The sequence below is a fragment of the Carassius carassius genome, chromosome 17 (assembly GCF_963082965.1).
Source record: "Carassius carassius chromosome 17, fCarCar2.1, whole genome shotgun sequence".
NCBI classification, from domain to species: Eukaryota; Metazoa; Chordata; class Actinopteri; order Cypriniformes; family Cyprinidae; genus Carassius; species Carassius carassius.
The window spans coordinates 28100454-28120242 of record NC_081771.1 but is presented as its reverse complement, the minus strand read 5'-3'; the positions used below and the strand labels follow the sequence as shown (position 1 = coordinate 28120242).

Genomic DNA, 19789 nt, shown 5'->3' with positions numbered 1-19789 from the left:
TTCCTGGAGAGCCACTTTTCCATAATGTTAAGTACTGATTGTGCTTCAACACACCTGGCTTTTTTAACCCAAAAGACTTGATTATTTTATTTTGAGTTGGAACTAACTTTACAGGAAAGGTGGCTCTCCAGGATCAGAAATTAAGAACCGAGAACCATGATGGTGAAGGAAATGTTAAATGAGATATTTTTTGCAGCTTATTTTCAAAGGTTTTTGGTAAATTTTTATTCCAAAATATCCCCTTTCATAAAATATGTAAAAACCCTTGTTCTTCATCAACAATGCATTTAACAGGAATTTGGACATCATAATGTTCGGTTGAACCAGTTAATTTCCATTTATGCCATTACTGATTTGAGCTTTTGTGCATGAATTCTATTCTTGTACTGGTTCCTGTCTCAGATCCATTATTCCATGACAGTTACATGCACAGATGTGTAATTTAAAGTCTGTCAGTGTATGTTTTCCAGTGTGTTTCATTTCTAAATTGGAACATGACAGACTCAAAGCCATGCCAGACCAGATATTATATAGTGCTTTGGCACTTGCACATAGCCATTTGATCACACACTGCAAGACAGATGGCTGGAGTGCAAGGATAAATTAAAGAGAGAAAAAGAATTTTGCTTGACTTTTATGCAGATGGAAACACACTGACAGCCACTATACACAGGACATAGATAGGTATTTCAAATTCACATAAACACTACTGGTCAAAAGTCTGTGACTTTTTTTTATTTTTTATAAATCAATACTTTTATTCACCAAAGATGCATTAAATCAACCAAACATTACTTTAAATACATTTTTGTATTTCATATAAATGCTGTATGGTTACTTTTAATGCTACTATGGTTTCCACAAAATTAAGCAGTACACTATTTTCAGCATTTATAATAATAATAAATGGTTCTTGAGCACCCAATCAGCATATATGAATCATTTCTGAAGGATTATATGACAATGAAAATGGTGCATAGTGATTGCTTATTAATTGTTGATCTAAACCTACACGTGTCAGATTGATTTTTCTCACGCCCTTTGATCTCACGTCATTAGTGTTCTTTTCATAAGGTGCCATGTCACATTGATTAATAGTTCAGTAATTGTCTTAAACTCTCCCTATCACCCTCCAATGTCTCGCTCCCAAACATACACTAGATAAATGTGCAAGTGTTTTTTATGCTTTGCCCAGTCAGGTCACTGAAACAAACAGATTGTAGTTCCATTTGGTGTTCCTAGCAGTCCAGAAAGAGAGTGACCGCCTTCCATTTCGGTCCTTCGCTCTCTCTCTCTGAGTATGAGGGTTGAATCAATAGCCTGTCAGTAAGTGAACTTGTGCGAATCACATCCATTCATCTCTCTCTTACACACACTTCTCCCAATCCACTCTCTGTTCGGGAGTCTGGAGGGAGGGCAGGGCAGCAGCGCCCAACCGCAGGAGTAGGGCATCCCCACACACGCCCCGGTACCGTCTCTCGCTGCGCATGATACTTAACCAATAACCCTCCCCACCACAGCTAGAGGCACTCACATGGCCCCAGACTAGCGTTAGTGCCGCTCAATTGTATTAAGGGCAGAAATGAAAGCAGCGTGACCCTTCTTAAGTGCACAAGGCATCTTTGTGCCGAGCGAGGCTGGGCGATCGAGCAGATGCATCAAAGGAAATCCCCCCCCGCATGCTGCGTGAGCAGACAGATAATGCTATTTACCTGAGTGATGCAGCTTGGCCTGCAACAAGACACAGATGCATGATGTCTGAGCGAAGCCGAGCACTCTGACCGAACGAGAGAATGTGTGTGTGTTTTCTGTGAGAAGGCATGTGGAGGTGTATTTTAATTTGAGACAGCATGTTTACTCCATGTTTGGTAATGCCTCACACATTCAACATGTGGTGCTAATACAGCTTGCAAATGTGTGTGGAGCACTGATTCCTACCTTAAAATCACAGATGCACGTCACCGTGTCCCCGATTCGCAGACACTCGCCATCAAACTTGCACGTGTTGGTGTCACACAGAAAAAGATCAGTGTCCTGCTCCTCAAACCCTGTCAAGAAACAAACACAAATATAGGTTATAGATTACAAACAGATATCGCACGAAACATGCTACGTACATACTAAAAGTAGTTCTGAGGTCAAGAAGATTTTTTTGTTTAATTAATATCGAAATAATGATAAAATGATGGTTATAATTGCTTCTTTTGAAATTTCAATTCATCAAAGAATATATATATATATATACATACATATATACATACATATATATATATACATACATATATGTATATATATATATATATATATATATATATATATATATATATATATATATATATATATAACTATGATAATAATGATTTCTAAACAATCAAGACTGGACTAATGGCTGCCGAAAATTGGCCATCAAAGGCCATCATTTATTAAAAAATAAATTAAAAAAGGAAACAACCCATCAAGATATATATATATATATATATATATATATATATATATATATATATATATATATATATATATATAGAACATTTTATTTTTATGAAATAAATACAATATATATATACATTATAAAGATAATTAAAATATTATAATAAATATAAAATATAAATGTGTAGATATCTATATAAATCTATATATATACTATAAGTGTGTGTTTTTGTGTAGTATATGTTCGTGTATAATGTGTAATTTTATGCTGTAAAAAATTATCATAAATTTTATTAATTAGCATTTCACATGTTTGATTTGTTCTTTTTAAAAACAAATTTTCCAGACAAATTTAGGCTTGGTTATAATTTGACCATACCAGTGAAATCAGATCACAGGATCTTGTTTAGCGGCCAAGTTTGCGTGTAATGTCTCAAAACTGGAACTGAATGTTTTATAATTGGTTCATATCAGTTCAACATCTCCAGTCTTTTCCCCAAGTGCACCAGCGGTCAGATGAAGCACTGTAGTTCATTAAAACTGAATAAACACATCATTGGTGTGAAACAACCTCACAGAATTACTTCCTCGGGACAAAGGACTTTTGGTTCCAAGCTGGATAGAGGATATTCAAGCTGAATCATATCATGACTGCAGTTGCAAACAACAGATACTCTGTTATAAAAGCTGCTTTGATAAAATAGACCGTGTCCCTGGTTTGAGGTCATAACAGCCCAGCCTATGAAGCTTACAGCCCTCTGTATAGAATGTGGGCAAGATGTCTCTTAATGGACTGAGGTTTTTTTCTTGTCTGTCAACATAAATGGAGAGTTAATGTAGACTTAATCTCTCACACTTATGAATAAAAGTAAGACCCAGATGGGTATACTATTAGCATGATAAGGAATGAGACACATTCCAAAACCCTTAATTGTGTGAAACCTCTCACAAATACACCTCCATATCTGTCTATTACGCACAATGCCTTAAGCCAAAACTGAACTCAAAGGCTTCTCCCAGTAAACACACAGACATACAGGATGATCCAGGATGAATATTTTATAAGCTCCACCATCTGCAAGTCAAAGAACAGGATGGGGCGAGCTATAACGTTACAACATGGAATCACACTGACCCTTATGAAAAAAGTGCACTTAAGTTTACTTAAAATCCTTAAACTTCATTTTTTAAAATGGATATTGCATGTAATATATTTTATATGAATTAAGTTACATTATTATACTCAGTGACAAAAAATAATTGATTTCATTAAAATAAATAAAAATTTATATTAAGCACTTTGCCTATTTTAGGTTATGCTCTGATGAAAATATGTAAACATTTTACATTAATTGGTATACTGTTCTTTACTATAATGGCTTATAGTAAAGTATAATACTATAATTACTAATGGCTGTCTTCATCATTTTCTTTCATTTTGACAGAAATCCACAAGGGGCCCATAAAGCTTCTCTGTAATTTGTTACAAATTACTTTTACTTGATCACTACAAAAGTTGGTTGAAAAAGCACTCAGAAGTTGAAACTTCTACACATAAGATACACTGTAATACTATTTAAAAAGTCCTTAAATGCAACGAAGCTGCAATATATACTGACACATCAACTGCAGTCTTGGTGAACAAAAGAGACTTTTTTCTTTGAAATTCTGGTGTTGTATGAATAAAGTATGAACTTGTAATAAAGTATTATTGTGTGATTTGTATAACATGTTGTAAGTCTAATACACAACACAAATAAGTTAAAATGTCTTGTTTTTTCTCATATTTACTGAGAAAATCATGCTATGCTCAAAACTTTCAAAAAGCACAGTGAAGAACTATTTATACAGTTGTCTGGCTGGTTGTGCAGAATTATTGGAAAGATTTTGAGATCCGGAAGAACAAAAGATTCCGATGCTGATAAATACAAGAAAATCATGTAGACAAACTGACCTGCGCCCAAATTAACGAGAAGAGGAAAGAGAAAATAAGATACAGAAGGAAGAGAGTGTGTGCAGTGATGGGCGGTATGATTTCTCTCGCTGAGATGAGACATGCATAAAATTTAAATATTGCCGGATCAGTTGTGTCTGGCTGTGCAGCCCATCATCCTCAGCAATGGTGCAGACTACTTAGCCGAGACAAACGAGTGGGTATGTGCGCGTGTCTGTGTGTTAGAGAGAGGGAGAGATGAGGAGGGAGGTGGCACAGAGTGATACAGCGGTGCTGAAACAAGACACGCAGCCAAAGTCTCAGGATAAGTAAGTCTGTGAGGAATGATAATGAACCAGAGACAAGCAGGCTGAGTGGAAGAAGAAGACTACACACACACACACACACACACACCATATGACACTGCAAACGCAAACACAATGGAGAATTTCTGAGTCTGAGTTGTGTCACTCCAGCACTGGGGTCACTTCCATTTCCATTCATTCCATTCAGAGGATTCAGTGCTTCACATGACAATTCAGCTCTCAGATTTTGTGCTTTTAAGCACAATCACTAAATTGACTATAGAGAAATGTATGGAAAACATGTTTCATGATTTCGGTTCCTTAATGATTACTTAATGATTCTTAGTCATTTTGAGATACATATATACATAGTAGTATAGTAGTTTTGAGTTTTGTGTGTGAACCTGGTATTCCCTATGTTATGGATCCCCACAAGTATAGTATGGGATTATTATATATATATATATATATATATATATATATATATATATATATTTTTTTTTTTTTTTTTTTTATCTTTTTTGTTTCCATAAAGAAACAAGCTTGTTAATAATTTATTTTATTATTATTTTTATTTTTTTTTAATTCTAAAAATGCAGAAAGTTTTGTATAAGAGGTCAATTTAGGGTAAAGAGAATAGAAAATACACAGTATAACGCCCCATTATGTCCTCATAAAACATGGAAATATATGTGTGTGTGTGTGTGTGTATATATATATATATATATATATGTGTGTGTGTGTGTGTGTGTGTGTGTGTGGTATACCCATGCCCACATATGAATAAATTATATATTATGCATACATAATTTGAATAATCCTGTATAATCAGTAAGATAAACATTTCATTTTAATAGTATTTTTCTTGTTGTTTTGAGCATAGCATTATTTTCTCATCAGCAGAATTCAGTAAATATGAGAATAGATTAAAACATACGAAATATTTTAAACTTATTTGTTACGCAAATCACACAGTGACTTTTTATTATGTTTTGTAAGTTTATATAGAGAGAGTTTGCAAACAGAAAAAGAATAGAAAAAGAAACAAGCTTTAGCTGTCAATATACAGTTTGTAGGTCAATGTTCACAAGCAGAAGAACATCTTTGTCCATTAGTGTACGTTGCATCTCTTATTTCGAATCGAATATGACTGAAAGTAATGGCTTGAGGTTCAGCGAGTGAGTCAGATGTTAATTTGGTACCCACTCCGACTATTTCAGTGTGTAAGTGAGACCTTTTAGAGTTTGTGTGTGACTCATTTGTGAGTCATTTTGATTAACCAACTTTCATTTTACACTGTATCCTGGTTGTCTTTTTGTCTTAATTCAACCTTCAAGCCCATATCTAGTATATACTTTTACTGTGGTGCTACAGTTCAAACAGTGCAACTTAACTAGCAACATTCTGTGAAGCGTTCTTCTTTGCTTAGCTCCTTTTTCTTCAAAGAAACAAATAGTGTTGGCAGCTAAGCTTGCAACATTGTTTAGGTGGGTTAACCAACATTGAACATCACACAGGAAGTGGCATAGGAAATAGTGACAACAACAAACCTGAATGTATACCAATGATGACACCAGAGATATCTGAACATTTGCTGACAAACAACACATCACAAGAAATCTGTGCTTGCATATGTTGTGTTAATGAACTCGGGGCAAAGTTTCTTTGAACTAAAACATCTGCTAAATGAATATGCAAATGGTTTGAGTATCATTAACCGACAGGGTGCAAAAGCTACTGAAGATCTGCAATAGTATTACCTAAAGCTCACACTAATGTGAGTTACTGCTACCAGGCTGCTGCAGTATGAAAAGAAATGTTATATTGCTCTGTATAATGTGCAATATTTTATAGATGTGGGGTAACGAAGGCATTAAAAAATATTTATTTTCTATATGAAAATAGATGTGAAATCCCATGCATCTTTTCTTTTAAGAGAACTTTAGAAGGAAACTGCTGGGTAACTACAGCTGAAAAATAGAAAATTCTTTATAAAATGTTTTTATTATTTCTCATATTTGCATACTAATCAAGGACTGGGGTCATGAATAATTCAATCTGCCCAATGAATCAGGTTCCAAAGGACCTCAAAGCAATTCCGTTGGCTGAAACAACCTTTATTGGTAATTCTGTTCAGTGCCTGATTAGAAATCTAACAAAACTTATTTAGGGAGTTGTCTGAACTATTTTATTATAACCATTAACTAATAACTTTTATATTATGTTACATATAATAAAACTGAAGCTAGAGATTATGAAATTAAACATCTGTCTGAAAAAGATATGTGTAGTTCATTTTCTAGTTGCTTCTTTATTAACAATGCTTTGAACAATTCTGCATGTGTTTTTTTTTTATATGACGTCCTAATTTTAAGCTAAAACTCATTCATCCAGTGAAAGAACAGACTTCTCTTTAATAATTATTGATTCAACTCAACTTTTACTCAATTAAATGTGGGGTATGTATTTTTTTAAAAACACTTTAGAAAACTGAGTCAGGCTGAGTACCAAAACAAACTTATATAACCAGTCAGCAGTAAGGGGCATGTCTACGTATGATGGGGGCGAGACGATCCGAGCAACGACAGAAAGATAAAGATGGCGGATAAAAACAAAAGACGATAATGTCTGCGAAACAAAAGAAGGCTTAAAATAAGGCAAGAAGTAAGACCTGGGTAAATTTTGGATCAGCTTTCCAGTTCTGGAGAGAACTCAAGGAGCGGGAAGGCCTGTGATCAGATGCCAAGGTTGCTTTGTTCCTTCTCAATAAGTGAGTAACATTGGTTTTGCTTCATTTTACATAACTAAAATATGAAGGCTTTTTCTTGAATATGCTTGTTTGTCATGTTCGATTGTTTGTTCATCTACAATCATATTGTCATTCCCTTCAGCTATGATAAATACACATTCATTTCCACACCCTATAAGCCTGGAGCATCTAAACCTCCTCCACTGTCTGTTCCAAGCATCAGCTCCCGATGTGTGTCCGAAAAGTAAGATAATATGTTTAATACAGCAGATAGTAATACAGCAGATTCCACCATAATGGTTGCCTGGGTTGCGTTCGTATGTGTGAAGCTATCAAAATAGGGGCGAGATCCTTTTGGGGTAGGGATGTGTTTGTTTTGGAGATTTGAAATATCAACATTGGCTCCCAGAAATCGCTTACCCCACCTTTAACTGAAGTAGTAAATGCCACACAGTGGCAATATTACATTAATTCAGCCATATATGTTTGAACTAGAAACTGATTCTAAAGAAGAGGAGGTGCGAAATTATACAGTGTCGACTGCAAGATGTTTCAGAACATCTTTACAACATCTAACACCCAATTGACATCATTATCCACTGGCTTGACTACACTTACAAACAGCTAATAATGTGTTGCTAATGTTACACTAACCATTTTTCCATTTAGGTGAATCCACAGGCTTTTATGTGAGCCAATACCCAATGACCATCAAAGGATAACGTCCGCAAATAAGTACAAATAGTTACTGTATTAAACAGATTTTCACGTACAGTAACATCTCGTTATTTCAGAAGTGATTTTTGAGCTGTGGGTCAGTCACTGATGATTGTTGATTCTAGCCATGTTGGTAACAAATGCATGTAAGTGAGCACTACCCTGTCTCACGTAACAGATGGTCCAGTAAGAATAGCCCGGCCATTAGTGTAGTATTTATACTCTCCTCATTAATCTACCATTGAGCTCTTTGGTTTTCATTTTCCAAAACAGACAAGCAGGAACAGAACCCATGTTAAATGAAGGATGCAGCTATGTCTTTTTTGGAGGTACCCTTGGAGTACTGTGTTAATAAGGACTGAACTTCGCACCTTCTGACATACCTGTGGAGTATCGACCCAAAGCCCCTGGGAGTTGAGCTTGGTTTCACCACCATATGGCTGCATATGACAGCTGGCCATAAGTACTGATCGAATGAACAGTGTTTCCTGTCTATCTCATGTAGCCAGACAAATCACATTCGCTCAAGATTTTATCTGGAGAAACACGTCACATTGTGAGTTTGGATGGCAGAGAGCATGCACTGACAAATACACACATGAATTAATATCTGAAATGTTTCAAGGGCAGAACTTCTTTCTCAGAGTGCAGAAAATTATATTACATGTGCTAATTTACCAAATGAAGAAGCCCACAAGAATTCCACACATTCCAAAGCAGAGCGATCTTTTTGCCACATTGAAAATAGAGAGAAAACATTGCCTGAGAGGCTGACCTTAAAGACTTGATGAGTTTTTTAACTGGAAGGTATTTCCCCTTTTATTCATTTAGTTACGCTGACTTATGCTTTAGAAAACCTCTGTTTTTATTATGAAACAAATCTTGTCCAAATCCAAACCTGACTTTCCTGATATTATCAGTCCCAAATTTAATTTGTGCCCACAGAATGTCACAGAAAGCTCTGCAAAACTGGCATATCTGTTGTTTTCAAACTTCTACACATCCCTAGCCTTTCAAATGGGTGTTTACTAGGTATTTGGATAATTTTACCATGCTAGCAGTTACCAAATAAGAGCTAAGCACTGTCAGATTTTACAATGCAATTACCATTCCAATGATTTTCATTCCAAATCAGTGCAGGAGTCTGCAAATGTTGGTACTATATGTCAGTATGTGAATTTACAAGTTCTTTAAAAGTACAATTTTAGTCAGACCAGTGTAATAATTAATATTTCTAAAATGCCATTTTGATTAAGCTCTGTGTGCAATGTACTTAAACATCATACTTTCAGTGTGTACTGTTACCTCACAAAGTCTAGCTGAAATATCATAAATATGAGCATTTCGATAACATGCACTCATTGAGACAATGAACCTTAAAAGAAATCTATCTTTTACAACAAAATCTGTTCAAGGTTTATTCATTTACTTTCTAACCGTTTTGCCAGGGGCTTACGCCAAACAGCCTTGCAAAGTGTGAGCCATCGAGAATAAAGCTATACAAGGTAAGTGATTTGACAGTTTACTGCATTTTAAAGCTATGCCAAACATCAAATCTCACTGAGATGCAACAACAAGCTTTACACACAAAACACAAAAATACTCTCAGTGAAGCTGTGAATCTTCTCCTCTGTAGATCTGGCCCAAGTTTGTGAATGGGTGTGCAATGCATATTCATTTTGAACTGTGGTAGGTTACTGTATATGCATTAAACATACCACAATAACAGTCACTTGATTGTTTCAGATCTGTTTGTAATTTATTATCTTTCCATTCAAAGATCATCCGAGTTTCGAAATGCACCAATGCATCTGTGTTTGTTCATTGCTTGTTGTGCGCATGGATCATTGTTCAAACATTGAATTTGATGTTTGTTTTTAGTGCAGCTGGCCACTCCAGCCCCATCCAAATTTGTGAGCTGTGTTCTCAATCTTTTGCACCCCTAGGATACACCACATAACTGTTTGGCACATATGCATCAAACTATTTTGTAATTATCGGAAGAACATAAAATTGTGGCTTTGGGCCCAAATAGATTAAGGTTCAAAGGAAAGTCATCCCGCAAACTGATCTGAAAATATCTACTTTTAAAGAAGATAGTTCATGGTTAGCATTATAATTTTGATTTGTTACTTAGAAATGGTGTAAGATCTCAAATTTATTTGACATCATAACAATACTAAAAACTGATTATTTACATGTTTAGATTTCGATTCCCTGTTAATGTCTGAGTTTCTACATCTGCATGTTGTTGAGGTGTGTGGGCATGTTACCGCTGCCTGTTTTCAATGTGTAGGAATTGTAGAACAGAGGAAATAACAATGTTCAGAATGAAAAACAGAAACATCTGCCGTCATGCATATTTAAACATGGTGCTCTTCCTAACCACTCAGCTTTATGAGTGTGCACTCTGGAGGGACGTCTCCAATTACTGTCCTTTATTTCTCCTGCTCACCTTCAGGTACACAACTCACACTCGACCATTCAATACCAACTCGCTCTTTCTCCCTGAATGAGCCAAGCGGCATTATTATTTTATCACAAACACTCTTGTGTTAGCCATTCAATTAGCCCGGCAACATCTTCCTGGTGGCATACATTAGTCATGCCTCCTCTGAGCCAACTAATGATGGCAGAATCGAGATAAACAGAGGAGAGAACTCTCTTTCCTCCTCGTTTTTCTTGACTGAGTAGTGGCATCCTTCCTGTGCTCTACTGGATTAAATCTCAATAATGGCATTAAAGGTGGGATAAAACAATGAGCCGAACGGAAAACCCCAAGAAACCCAAAATAGGGCACCAGAACTTCCTCATTAGCCCAGGAGCTCAGACAAGCTCTCCCAGAAGACCTTCCCCTCTCACAGTCTTTCTATTTCTCCCTCTCTCTCTCACACACACACCCAACAATCAAAATAGGCTCTAGTATACAGAGTGTCTAAGGAATGAGAAATAAAGCGCTGAGGTGCAGGATTAAACTAATCCCTATGGTCTTTCACAGTCTGAAGGAGAGAGAAATTTGCAGATGAAAGGTAAAAAAAAATCAGGTGCTGTACCCCTGCATTGAAGTTACACAGACCTGCAAAAAAAATAATCTTTTTTTATATTTTTGTGTTGTTTTATAGTACAAATATGTAATCATCTTCAAATCAAGATACATTCACATGAGAGGAAAAAATTTGTAAGATAATGTGGGTTATTTTATGTGAGATCACTGTTTAAAATGCCACCGTATAATTAATTTTTTTTTTTTATAATTTTCCCAATAATTGTATATGTATCTCAACAGTTCCCCAGCGATGTGAATAACTATATATAATATTTGCGTTTCAATTGGGTTTCCAATTTTAAAGTTTCCTAAATATTAATTTTAGAATGTTTTAGAATTAGGTTGGACCCCGGTAAACTCCGCAAGTTTATGAAAAAACTTACGACTATCTTATACAGCAGTATTTGAGCATAAACTCTAAACCTCATTTGAGTCTCAGTCCCACATTTCCGCTCTGGCAACATTTATTATGTCTTGCTTAAAATATAAACCTCACTAGATTTGGATAGATTTATGCTATAGCTATCTAAACATCTTTCTCGACCAAATGTTTCTTGTTTGACATAAAAGTCTTTAGACCTTTTACTGAAAAATAAGAAAAAATATGTTTTAAGAGAAATGATCAGCAGCATACCACAGTGCGAGAGTAAAGTAAGCTTTTTAAACATTCAAACAATTGCTTTATTCGCTCCTCGAAGCTCTCAATAGTTCACCAGCGGTGTGTGACAAGCCTAAACTAGCATGCATGACTGTGTAAGTCTGCCAAAGAGAAAAGAAGCTTACAACAGAAAGATCTGATAGATCTGTATTGGAATATAGTCAAGCCAGCCAACTGGCACCTTGTCTATCTGACAGCTTATTTTATCAAGCTCTGCTTTCAACACGTGTGACAGCACTGTGGTGGGGTTACGCGATGGGAAGGAATTGATACGACGGAGCCGGGAATGACATACACAGAATGAGAGTGTGGGAGAGAAGAACATGTAAACATCAAATTTACAGGTCTGCTGTACTCTAATTCCTTTTATTTGATTATATTTCTTACTGACCTGTTTAGATAGAAAGTAAACTGTTTTATGAAGGAGATCCAACACCGAGTCATCTCACATAGGCCACTGTAGGTCTGTGCAACAGATAGATTTCTTGTAGACCGTTGCCCTCCTACAGCTATTTAAAGAGAAACATAATTGCACAGCGGGGCCCTTTGTTCCCAAAGTATCTCTGACAAGCGCTCCCTTTCAGTGCCACATTTACTCCACTGATATGGTGTAAAGCAGCACCAGATGTACTTGTTTGGGGCCAGATGATTGCCCTCAAAGATTTCACATGCACAAATGCCTACTGGTAAGACCTAGGGGTTGAAAATCCTTGCAAATCATTAACTCAAAACATGCGTGTGCACTGAAAATCTGAGCTACCTCTTAGAACGACCAATCCACACAAAAAATTGCACCTGTAGCTAGTCACTAGGACAGCACTCTTTTACTCTTAAAAAATTCATAATAGCAGATTAAGGTATTAATATTATTATTATTATTTTTAATCATTAAAAATAAATCTTACCAAGCCCAAACCATTGAAAGGTATATGGTTATTTTATTACTGAAAGCAATCATAAACTACTCACTGCAGATTTTACAGACGTGCCTCGTCTCTTAAAGAATTCATATTACCAGATTAAGGTTTTAATATGCACTCTCAATGAGGACTATTAATACATTGTTCACCATGTAGGGTTAAAACTGGAACAAAAATGTACTGAGTGACAAGCCTCAAAGATAATATTTGTTTTTCCTGACAGTACACAGTAGGCTGATAAGATGTGCTACCAATGTTGTAATTTAAATAATAATAATAATAATAATAATAAAGGTAGATCTTTTTTTAGAATGGGCTCAAATTGCACAGATCCCATATTCTCTTTTTGCATAATATTTGTTCTAATGTCTTTTAATTCAAATAGAATTATCAAAAAAATACGAGAAACCCTCTTTGTAGGCCTATCTATTAGCCTGCTGCAGTCTGTAATAATACTGATTTAAATGTCAGGGTAAGTACACACGTTTTTGTGCTAATTATTATTAGTATTTTTTATTAAATCACTTACAGTTCAGAGAGTGAGTCAAATGTTGATTCGGTACCTGCTCTGAAGAATTCAGAGAGTTTACTCAATCCTACCTATCTTGACCGAGACATTAACCCCAGGTAACTCAAGTCTAATAAGTGTGAGTTAAGTTACTCTGAATAAAAGACTCAGTTCACTGAATGATTAGCAACCCGATTCAAAACAGATAAACTTGCTAGAACAGTAAGCGCGCAAGAGCGCACGGGCTTTGGAAATTAGCGGAGTGTTCAGGTCTCTTACCGGAGCAGTTCCACCCGGTGGGTGTTTGACAGTCACTCAGCGATGATGGGAACGCGCAAAGTTCCTTCACTGGTAATATACAAAAAAAGCAATATGTTGTAATTAAAACTACATGTGTCCGATTCTCCTGCCGCGGTCCCCGTGTATGTCGCAGCACAGCGCAAAAAGCCATCTCAGTACACCGGGAATGACACTTGGACATGAACCGAGGTCTCTGATCCCACGACGAGCGCAGGCGACACAGATCTCAGCCGCGGAGCAGTGATACACATCTTCCGGGCAATGCTGCGATGATCCCCATGTATCTATATGCTCTGATACCGGCGCGGTTGGACTGTCTTGACAAGTGGAAGTGTCCGGTTGCAGTGATGAAACTCAAAGCGGAGATGAAAAGATATAACATCCAAGCATGGACCTGGAAAAGCTGTCCGGATCCACTAGTTGATCACTCCTTTCTGAAGGGGAAAAAATGCTGAAGCTCTCTCTCTCTCTCTCTCTCTCTCTCTCTCTCTTCCTATGTCTGTCTGACAGTGTCTTGTTCGGCTGGTGTCTGGCTTTGACTGTGAGGATGAGGACGATGATGGTGATGATGAAGGTGAGAGGTGGGCACATGCTTCGGCGGCGCAGATTGGCTGTAGAGGGTGTAGCGGGTACCAAGCCGTGTAATACAGCATCATCAAGAGTGCAAGTGTGACTTCCTTTACCTCCGGCGGTAAAAGGAAATAGCCTACATTGTTTGCTTTGGCTATTCAAGTCATTAGCTCTGACAAAATAATACAGTTCAACTTTCCTTGAGTACAAATGTTTCTGTTGACTTTTACGCTACTTAATGCTTAATACTTAATCCAGACGTATTCGTTACTTTTGAGACTGAATCACAAATGCAATCTGCTCGCGGATGTCCGATTCGCGAACGAATTGTTTGAATGAATCATTTGAGTCGACTCTTTTACATTTACCTGCCACGCGGGCTCATAAAGCGGTCTGAAGAACTCGTTTTGTGAATCGCGAATCTGAATCAAATCAAAAGAGAAACACTCTGGAACACGCAATGGGTTGAAGAGACTATTCGTGTAAGCTTTAATCTTTTTAAAAATATAAATTAATTTGATGAATTTTTGGCCTGATCAGTTGAAGCGTTATGAAAAACTGTTTGATTTGTTCATGTGACGGAAATCTACCACAGAACTGTTCATATTTATGTTAATAAATGCACATTAGTAGTGATATTTAACGTGTTCAAGGCAATACAAATGACATTTGAGCCATATGTTTAATATAAGAATCTTGGAGTCTTACACGTCTGCAAAACTCGTTTAACCTTTAATGGAGCAGTAATCAGACAGAGGTTTAAAATGAGAAAACAACATATATAATTTTTTTATTAATGCAAAGATAAACTAGTCTATAAAATATAAACACATTTAAAATAGTGTCACAATAAAACAATATTTTGTGCATGCTTGCCCAAATTTTTTTTCGGAGTTGCTAGAATGTTCTGGGTACTTGCTACGCAGTTGCGGTGTGCTCAGAGGTTTTTAACTAATTTATGCTGTTTCTAGGGTGTTCTGGGTTATCCCGCAGGGGTAAGCAATAATAATAGTGATAACTGCCTTAGCAAGCACCACTAATTAGAAAACCAGCAGTTGCAATGCATACTGGGAAACCATGCATCATCCTGTATGTCACTTATATTGCATGCAAGGTATTATTGCTGGAAACCCAACCAATCATGCATTGTTTAGAGCACAGGGACACAAAATATTTGTGTGTGTGTGTGTGTGTGTGTGTGTGTGTGTGTGTGTTATAATTACTATTTCAGGCGTGTTTTAGCATAATTGTTTTTGTTTGCTTTATTATTTTGTTTAAGGTTTTAATATGCACTCTAAATGAGGACTATTAATACAGTGTTCAACATGTAGGGTTAAAACTGGAACAAAAACATACTGACCTAGTGACAAGCTTCAAAGATAATATTTGTTTTTCCTGACAGTACACAGTAGGCTGATAATGTGCTACCATTGTTGTAATTTAATAATAATAATAATAAAGGTAGATCTTTTTTTAGAATGGGCTCAAATCGCACAGATCCCATATTCTCTTTTTGCTGAATATTTGTTCTAATGTATTTTAATTCAAATAGAATTATCAAAAAAATACGAGAAACCCTCTATGTAGGCCTATCTATTAGCCTGCTGCAGTCTGTAATAATACTGATTTAAATGTCAGGGTAAGTACACACGTTTTTGTGCTATTTATTTTTATTTTTTTTATTAAATCACTTACAGTTCAGAGAGTGAGTCAAATGTTGATTCGGTATCTGCTCTGAAGAATTCAGAGAGTTTACTCAATCCTACCTATCTTGACCGAGACATTAACCCCAGGTAGCTCAAGTCTAATAAGTGTGAGTTAAGTTACTCCAAATAAAAGACTTAAAAAAATATTTGTGTGTGTGTGTGTGTGTGTTATAATTACTATTTCAGGCGTGTTTTAGCATAATTATTTTTGTTTGCTTTATTATTTTGTTTTCATCAGAGAGTTACCGATCAACATTCTCTAACTTATACAGCACTACCAAACTCTTGATCATCGAAGCCAGTGCCGGTTCCGGTCTCCGGGATATGTACTTTTCTTCTTCCACTCCTGCATGTCCCGTCAAACTTCTAAATTAATTGTCACACATGAGCTTGCGTACTTCTCTGTGTTTCATTTCACGAGCGAGTGGTGAATGAAGCGGCGTGTCATTCATAATTATCTGCCCGTTAGCTTGAGAAATGAATAAGCAAAGCACACACTGTTCACAGCTCTCCTCTCCTGTCACACCCAGTTGGTGTTTGTTCTCAGGATATGGATGCAGGGCTCCATCAAACCTTTAAAGTCAATTAAATTCAATATCCATTGATTCACTTCAGTGCCGCTCTGCTTTGCATTCCATGTTTTCTCTAGATTCTGCTTTAGTTTTGTTTTTAACAACCCTGATAGACATATAATACTTTTGGCTACTTTCAGAAAGGTATTCCAATCATTATAAAGAGCAATATGCTTGACCAGATTCTTAAACTTTTTTCAGCTTGCTAACCACTTACCTTACCTACCACAGTAAATGACCAACTTCCTGAAACCTACAGATTTCTTTATATCCATATTAAGTACGGTATCAGTTAACATATCAGGTGTGATTCTTAAACTGTCCTCTTCAGCAGTCTGACACTGCATGAACAAATAAAAAATAAAATCAAACCCCTTTGCTTTTCCCGCATGTAACCATAGAGACAGTAAAAAAATCTCAAAGAAAATCTCAAACATGGCAACTCCCATAACTCAAATTCTTAAAATAACTGACATAATTGACATATTTCATAATAAAAAAAAATACAAACAAGTAAATGGCAACATCCACTCAATGCAAAGTAGTGAAATTATTTCATAACAAAACTGCTACTACTTTTGCTAGATTAGAATATTGAACAAACACTAAAACCTAACCAGCACTTACAAGGACCCAGAACAACCGTTAGTTGTGTATACCCACAACCGTAGGCTGAGCATTACAAGTCTTCTTTCAATAAATACAGTGACGTGGCAACATTTCCCAAAATATTGTGAACTTAAGTTGATCATAAAAACCATTGACGATCAGTTACTCCAAAGTGCAAAGTATATTTTGTGTGGCATTGATTAAAATATAAATTACCTGGTTATATTAAAGACAAAAATATGACTGACACAACCTGATTTCAGAGATCAGAGTACAGCTGGCATTGCTTTATCAGATTACTGCTGCACTTTATATTCTATTTGACTTTTTTCTAATTATTTTAACAGCAGTCAATCGGTGGATTTAATCCTTCATTAGCATTAAGCCTCAGACTTATCCTCTTTCTCATTCCCTGTCTCTTTTCCCTTTGTAGACGTTTCCCAGGCTCATAGATCCAACCGGGTCATTGCATGTCCTGTTAGAGCACTCTGTGTTCCCTGCTCTCCATCCAGCTGTGCAGTAATGCACTCCTGAGCTGGTGGGATAGGACCGAAGGCTCTGCTCAATAGCAGCAGGTTTTTTTAGGATTGTACGAGGATCTCGGCGAGGACTGGAATCCGTGGTTCTTTGAGACAGCTCAGAGGTGAAGACAAAGAATGGAAGAGGGTTTGAGCTAATGGTGTGTGTCAGTGTTTGCGCAGACGGGAGAATGTAAGCATACAGACTTCTGTATGATTGGACGCCTGTCGTGAGCGAGAAGGCGGTTTTTAGTTTCTTTTGTTGTGTAACCTGCAGTGTCAACTCACATGTCTGTTACTGTCTAACACCTCCAGTCGCCTATTTCAAGACTGTTTCAGCAAACAATTCCCACACAATTCAATTAACAGACTGAAAATAGGGCTCCCAAGACTGTCTTTGTTACAGCACTAATATAACTGCCAATGGGAGACTGTAGTCTGTTAAAAGATTCTCCTCCACTGATTCTTCAAGAAGGCCATATTCTAATTGTGGCTAAAGAGGCCTTTGTCTTACACTTCCCTTTGCACACAGAGCTCCGGCGTCCTCATCTCACATTGTCGGCACTCCTATTGTGTTCTAAAGATGAGCTCCTTTAATTGGGCTTTTCTCTAGATCTCTTTAATTTAACTGGAAAGATATTTGCTTTCATTACTGGAATAAGTTTGGTTGGCTGAACTTGACCTTTGAAGTACTTATTTAGAGCCATGTGGTTAATTGAAAACTTTTGCAATGCTGCTATGAAAGTGACGGCAACACATGCATAAAGAAAACGTCTTTCCGGGAAGTATGCTCGTATTTGGTATGAACGGAAAGATTTGTGTTATCTGGTGAATATAAATTGACTATATTTAATATTACTATGCTTCTGTTATGCAATGCATTTTGAACTGTAACTTTTACCAAATCAATATGCTAGGCTGCATTTACAGTCACAGACTGACTGGGATTAACTGCATTTATTGGCTATACTGTACATATCCACAGAATATGCAGAAAGAGAGGTGGGAGGGACAAAAACTTTGTGCAGATCAGAGGCAGGCAAAAGCTTTGGGGCAGTCATGTCTGTTACATGTATACATTTAAATTGGTAGGTAATGCTGGAGTTTCTCCTTCATTTAGTGCTGATATCACATAATTGCATATTTGTATATTCTGACACTGTACACTTACATGCATTTGGAAAAGTTTGTCAAACAGCACATTACTGTTTAAAATTTTGTGGTCAGTAAGATTTTCTATTTCTTTTTGAAAGAAAGTAATGCCTTTTATTAATCAAGGGCACATTAAATTGACTGAGTGACAGGAAAGACTTTTATTTTAAAAAATATTTCAAATTAAATAAAGCTGTACTCTGAAAATTTCTATTAATTGAAAATCCTGAAAATTATCATGGTTTCCCACAAAAGTTTAAGTAGCACGACTGTTGTAAACATTAAAAATAATAAGAAATGTTACATGCACAACACCAATTTAAAGAATGATTTCTGAAGGCTCATGTGGTATTGAAGAATAAAAAGTTAATTATGATATTATGATTAAAGAAAATGTAAAAGTGTGAGGTTAATATTATCTAATATAATGCGCACATGAAAATGTACTACATAGTATAAATGACCCTGCAAGTATAAAACATAATTTGACATATTCATTACACTGCATACAGATAAATTAATTCTAAAAGAAAACATGTCATAAATACAATTTAGAATCATCATAAATCACAGTCAGCTTTCCCGACAGCTTAATCTGAATATGTTGAATGCACCTTTGCGGTAAAGACTCGGAGTGCACTTTATTCTTGTGTTTTAGATTCTATTGCAGTAGTACAGACGGGCCATGCACCTCCAAACCACAAGAGTGCATCTGTGGTTTGTCCCAGCTCTGCCTGCATTCAGGGCAGCAATAAAAGACAAACCGATCCGATGACTCCCTCAAGGTATATCTAACCTGATTCTGCGTGTCTGTGTTCTCATCTGTCAACTTGACCCGACTGTGACTATTGAGTTTTATATAGCTCTCGTATGACTATAAATCCTGACTTCACCATGCCTGTAGACCTCAGGGTTTGTCTTTATCTGTCTATCCCCCTTTCCTTTCTCTCTTCAGGACAAAATATGAATGATTTAAGCAAGGAATGGATCTAGGCAAGGGCAAATCAGACAACAGAGTGTGTCTTCAACAGCCCACGTATTCACCTGCTAACCAGCATGTATAGTATGTATGTTTTACAAGGACACCAGATTAGAAGGT

The 19789-nt window shown here is 36.4% G+C and overlaps 1 protein-coding gene across 2 annotated transcripts in view; it reads right to left on the bottom strand.

Annotated features, from left to right (window-relative positions):
* The window catches only part of tmeff2b (transmembrane protein with EGF-like and two follistatin-like domains 2b), a 67920-nt gene extending 53722 nt beyond the window's left edge, over positions 1-14198 (bottom strand). Inside the window, exons 1-2 of one of the 2 annotated variants that reach the window (XM_059571589.1) lie at positions 13543-14198; positions 1939-2048 (exon numbers count right to left, since the gene is read on the bottom strand). In XM_059571589.1, the coding sequence (XP_059427572.1) occupies positions 1939-2048; positions 13543-13744 (312 nt within the window). In that variant the 5' untranslated portion in view covers positions 13745-14198. The remainder of the gene's footprint in view (positions 1-1938; positions 2049-13542) is intronic. The other variant, XM_059571588.1, reaches the window with a different exon arrangement.
* Positions 14199-19789: the final 5591 nt, after the last annotated feature.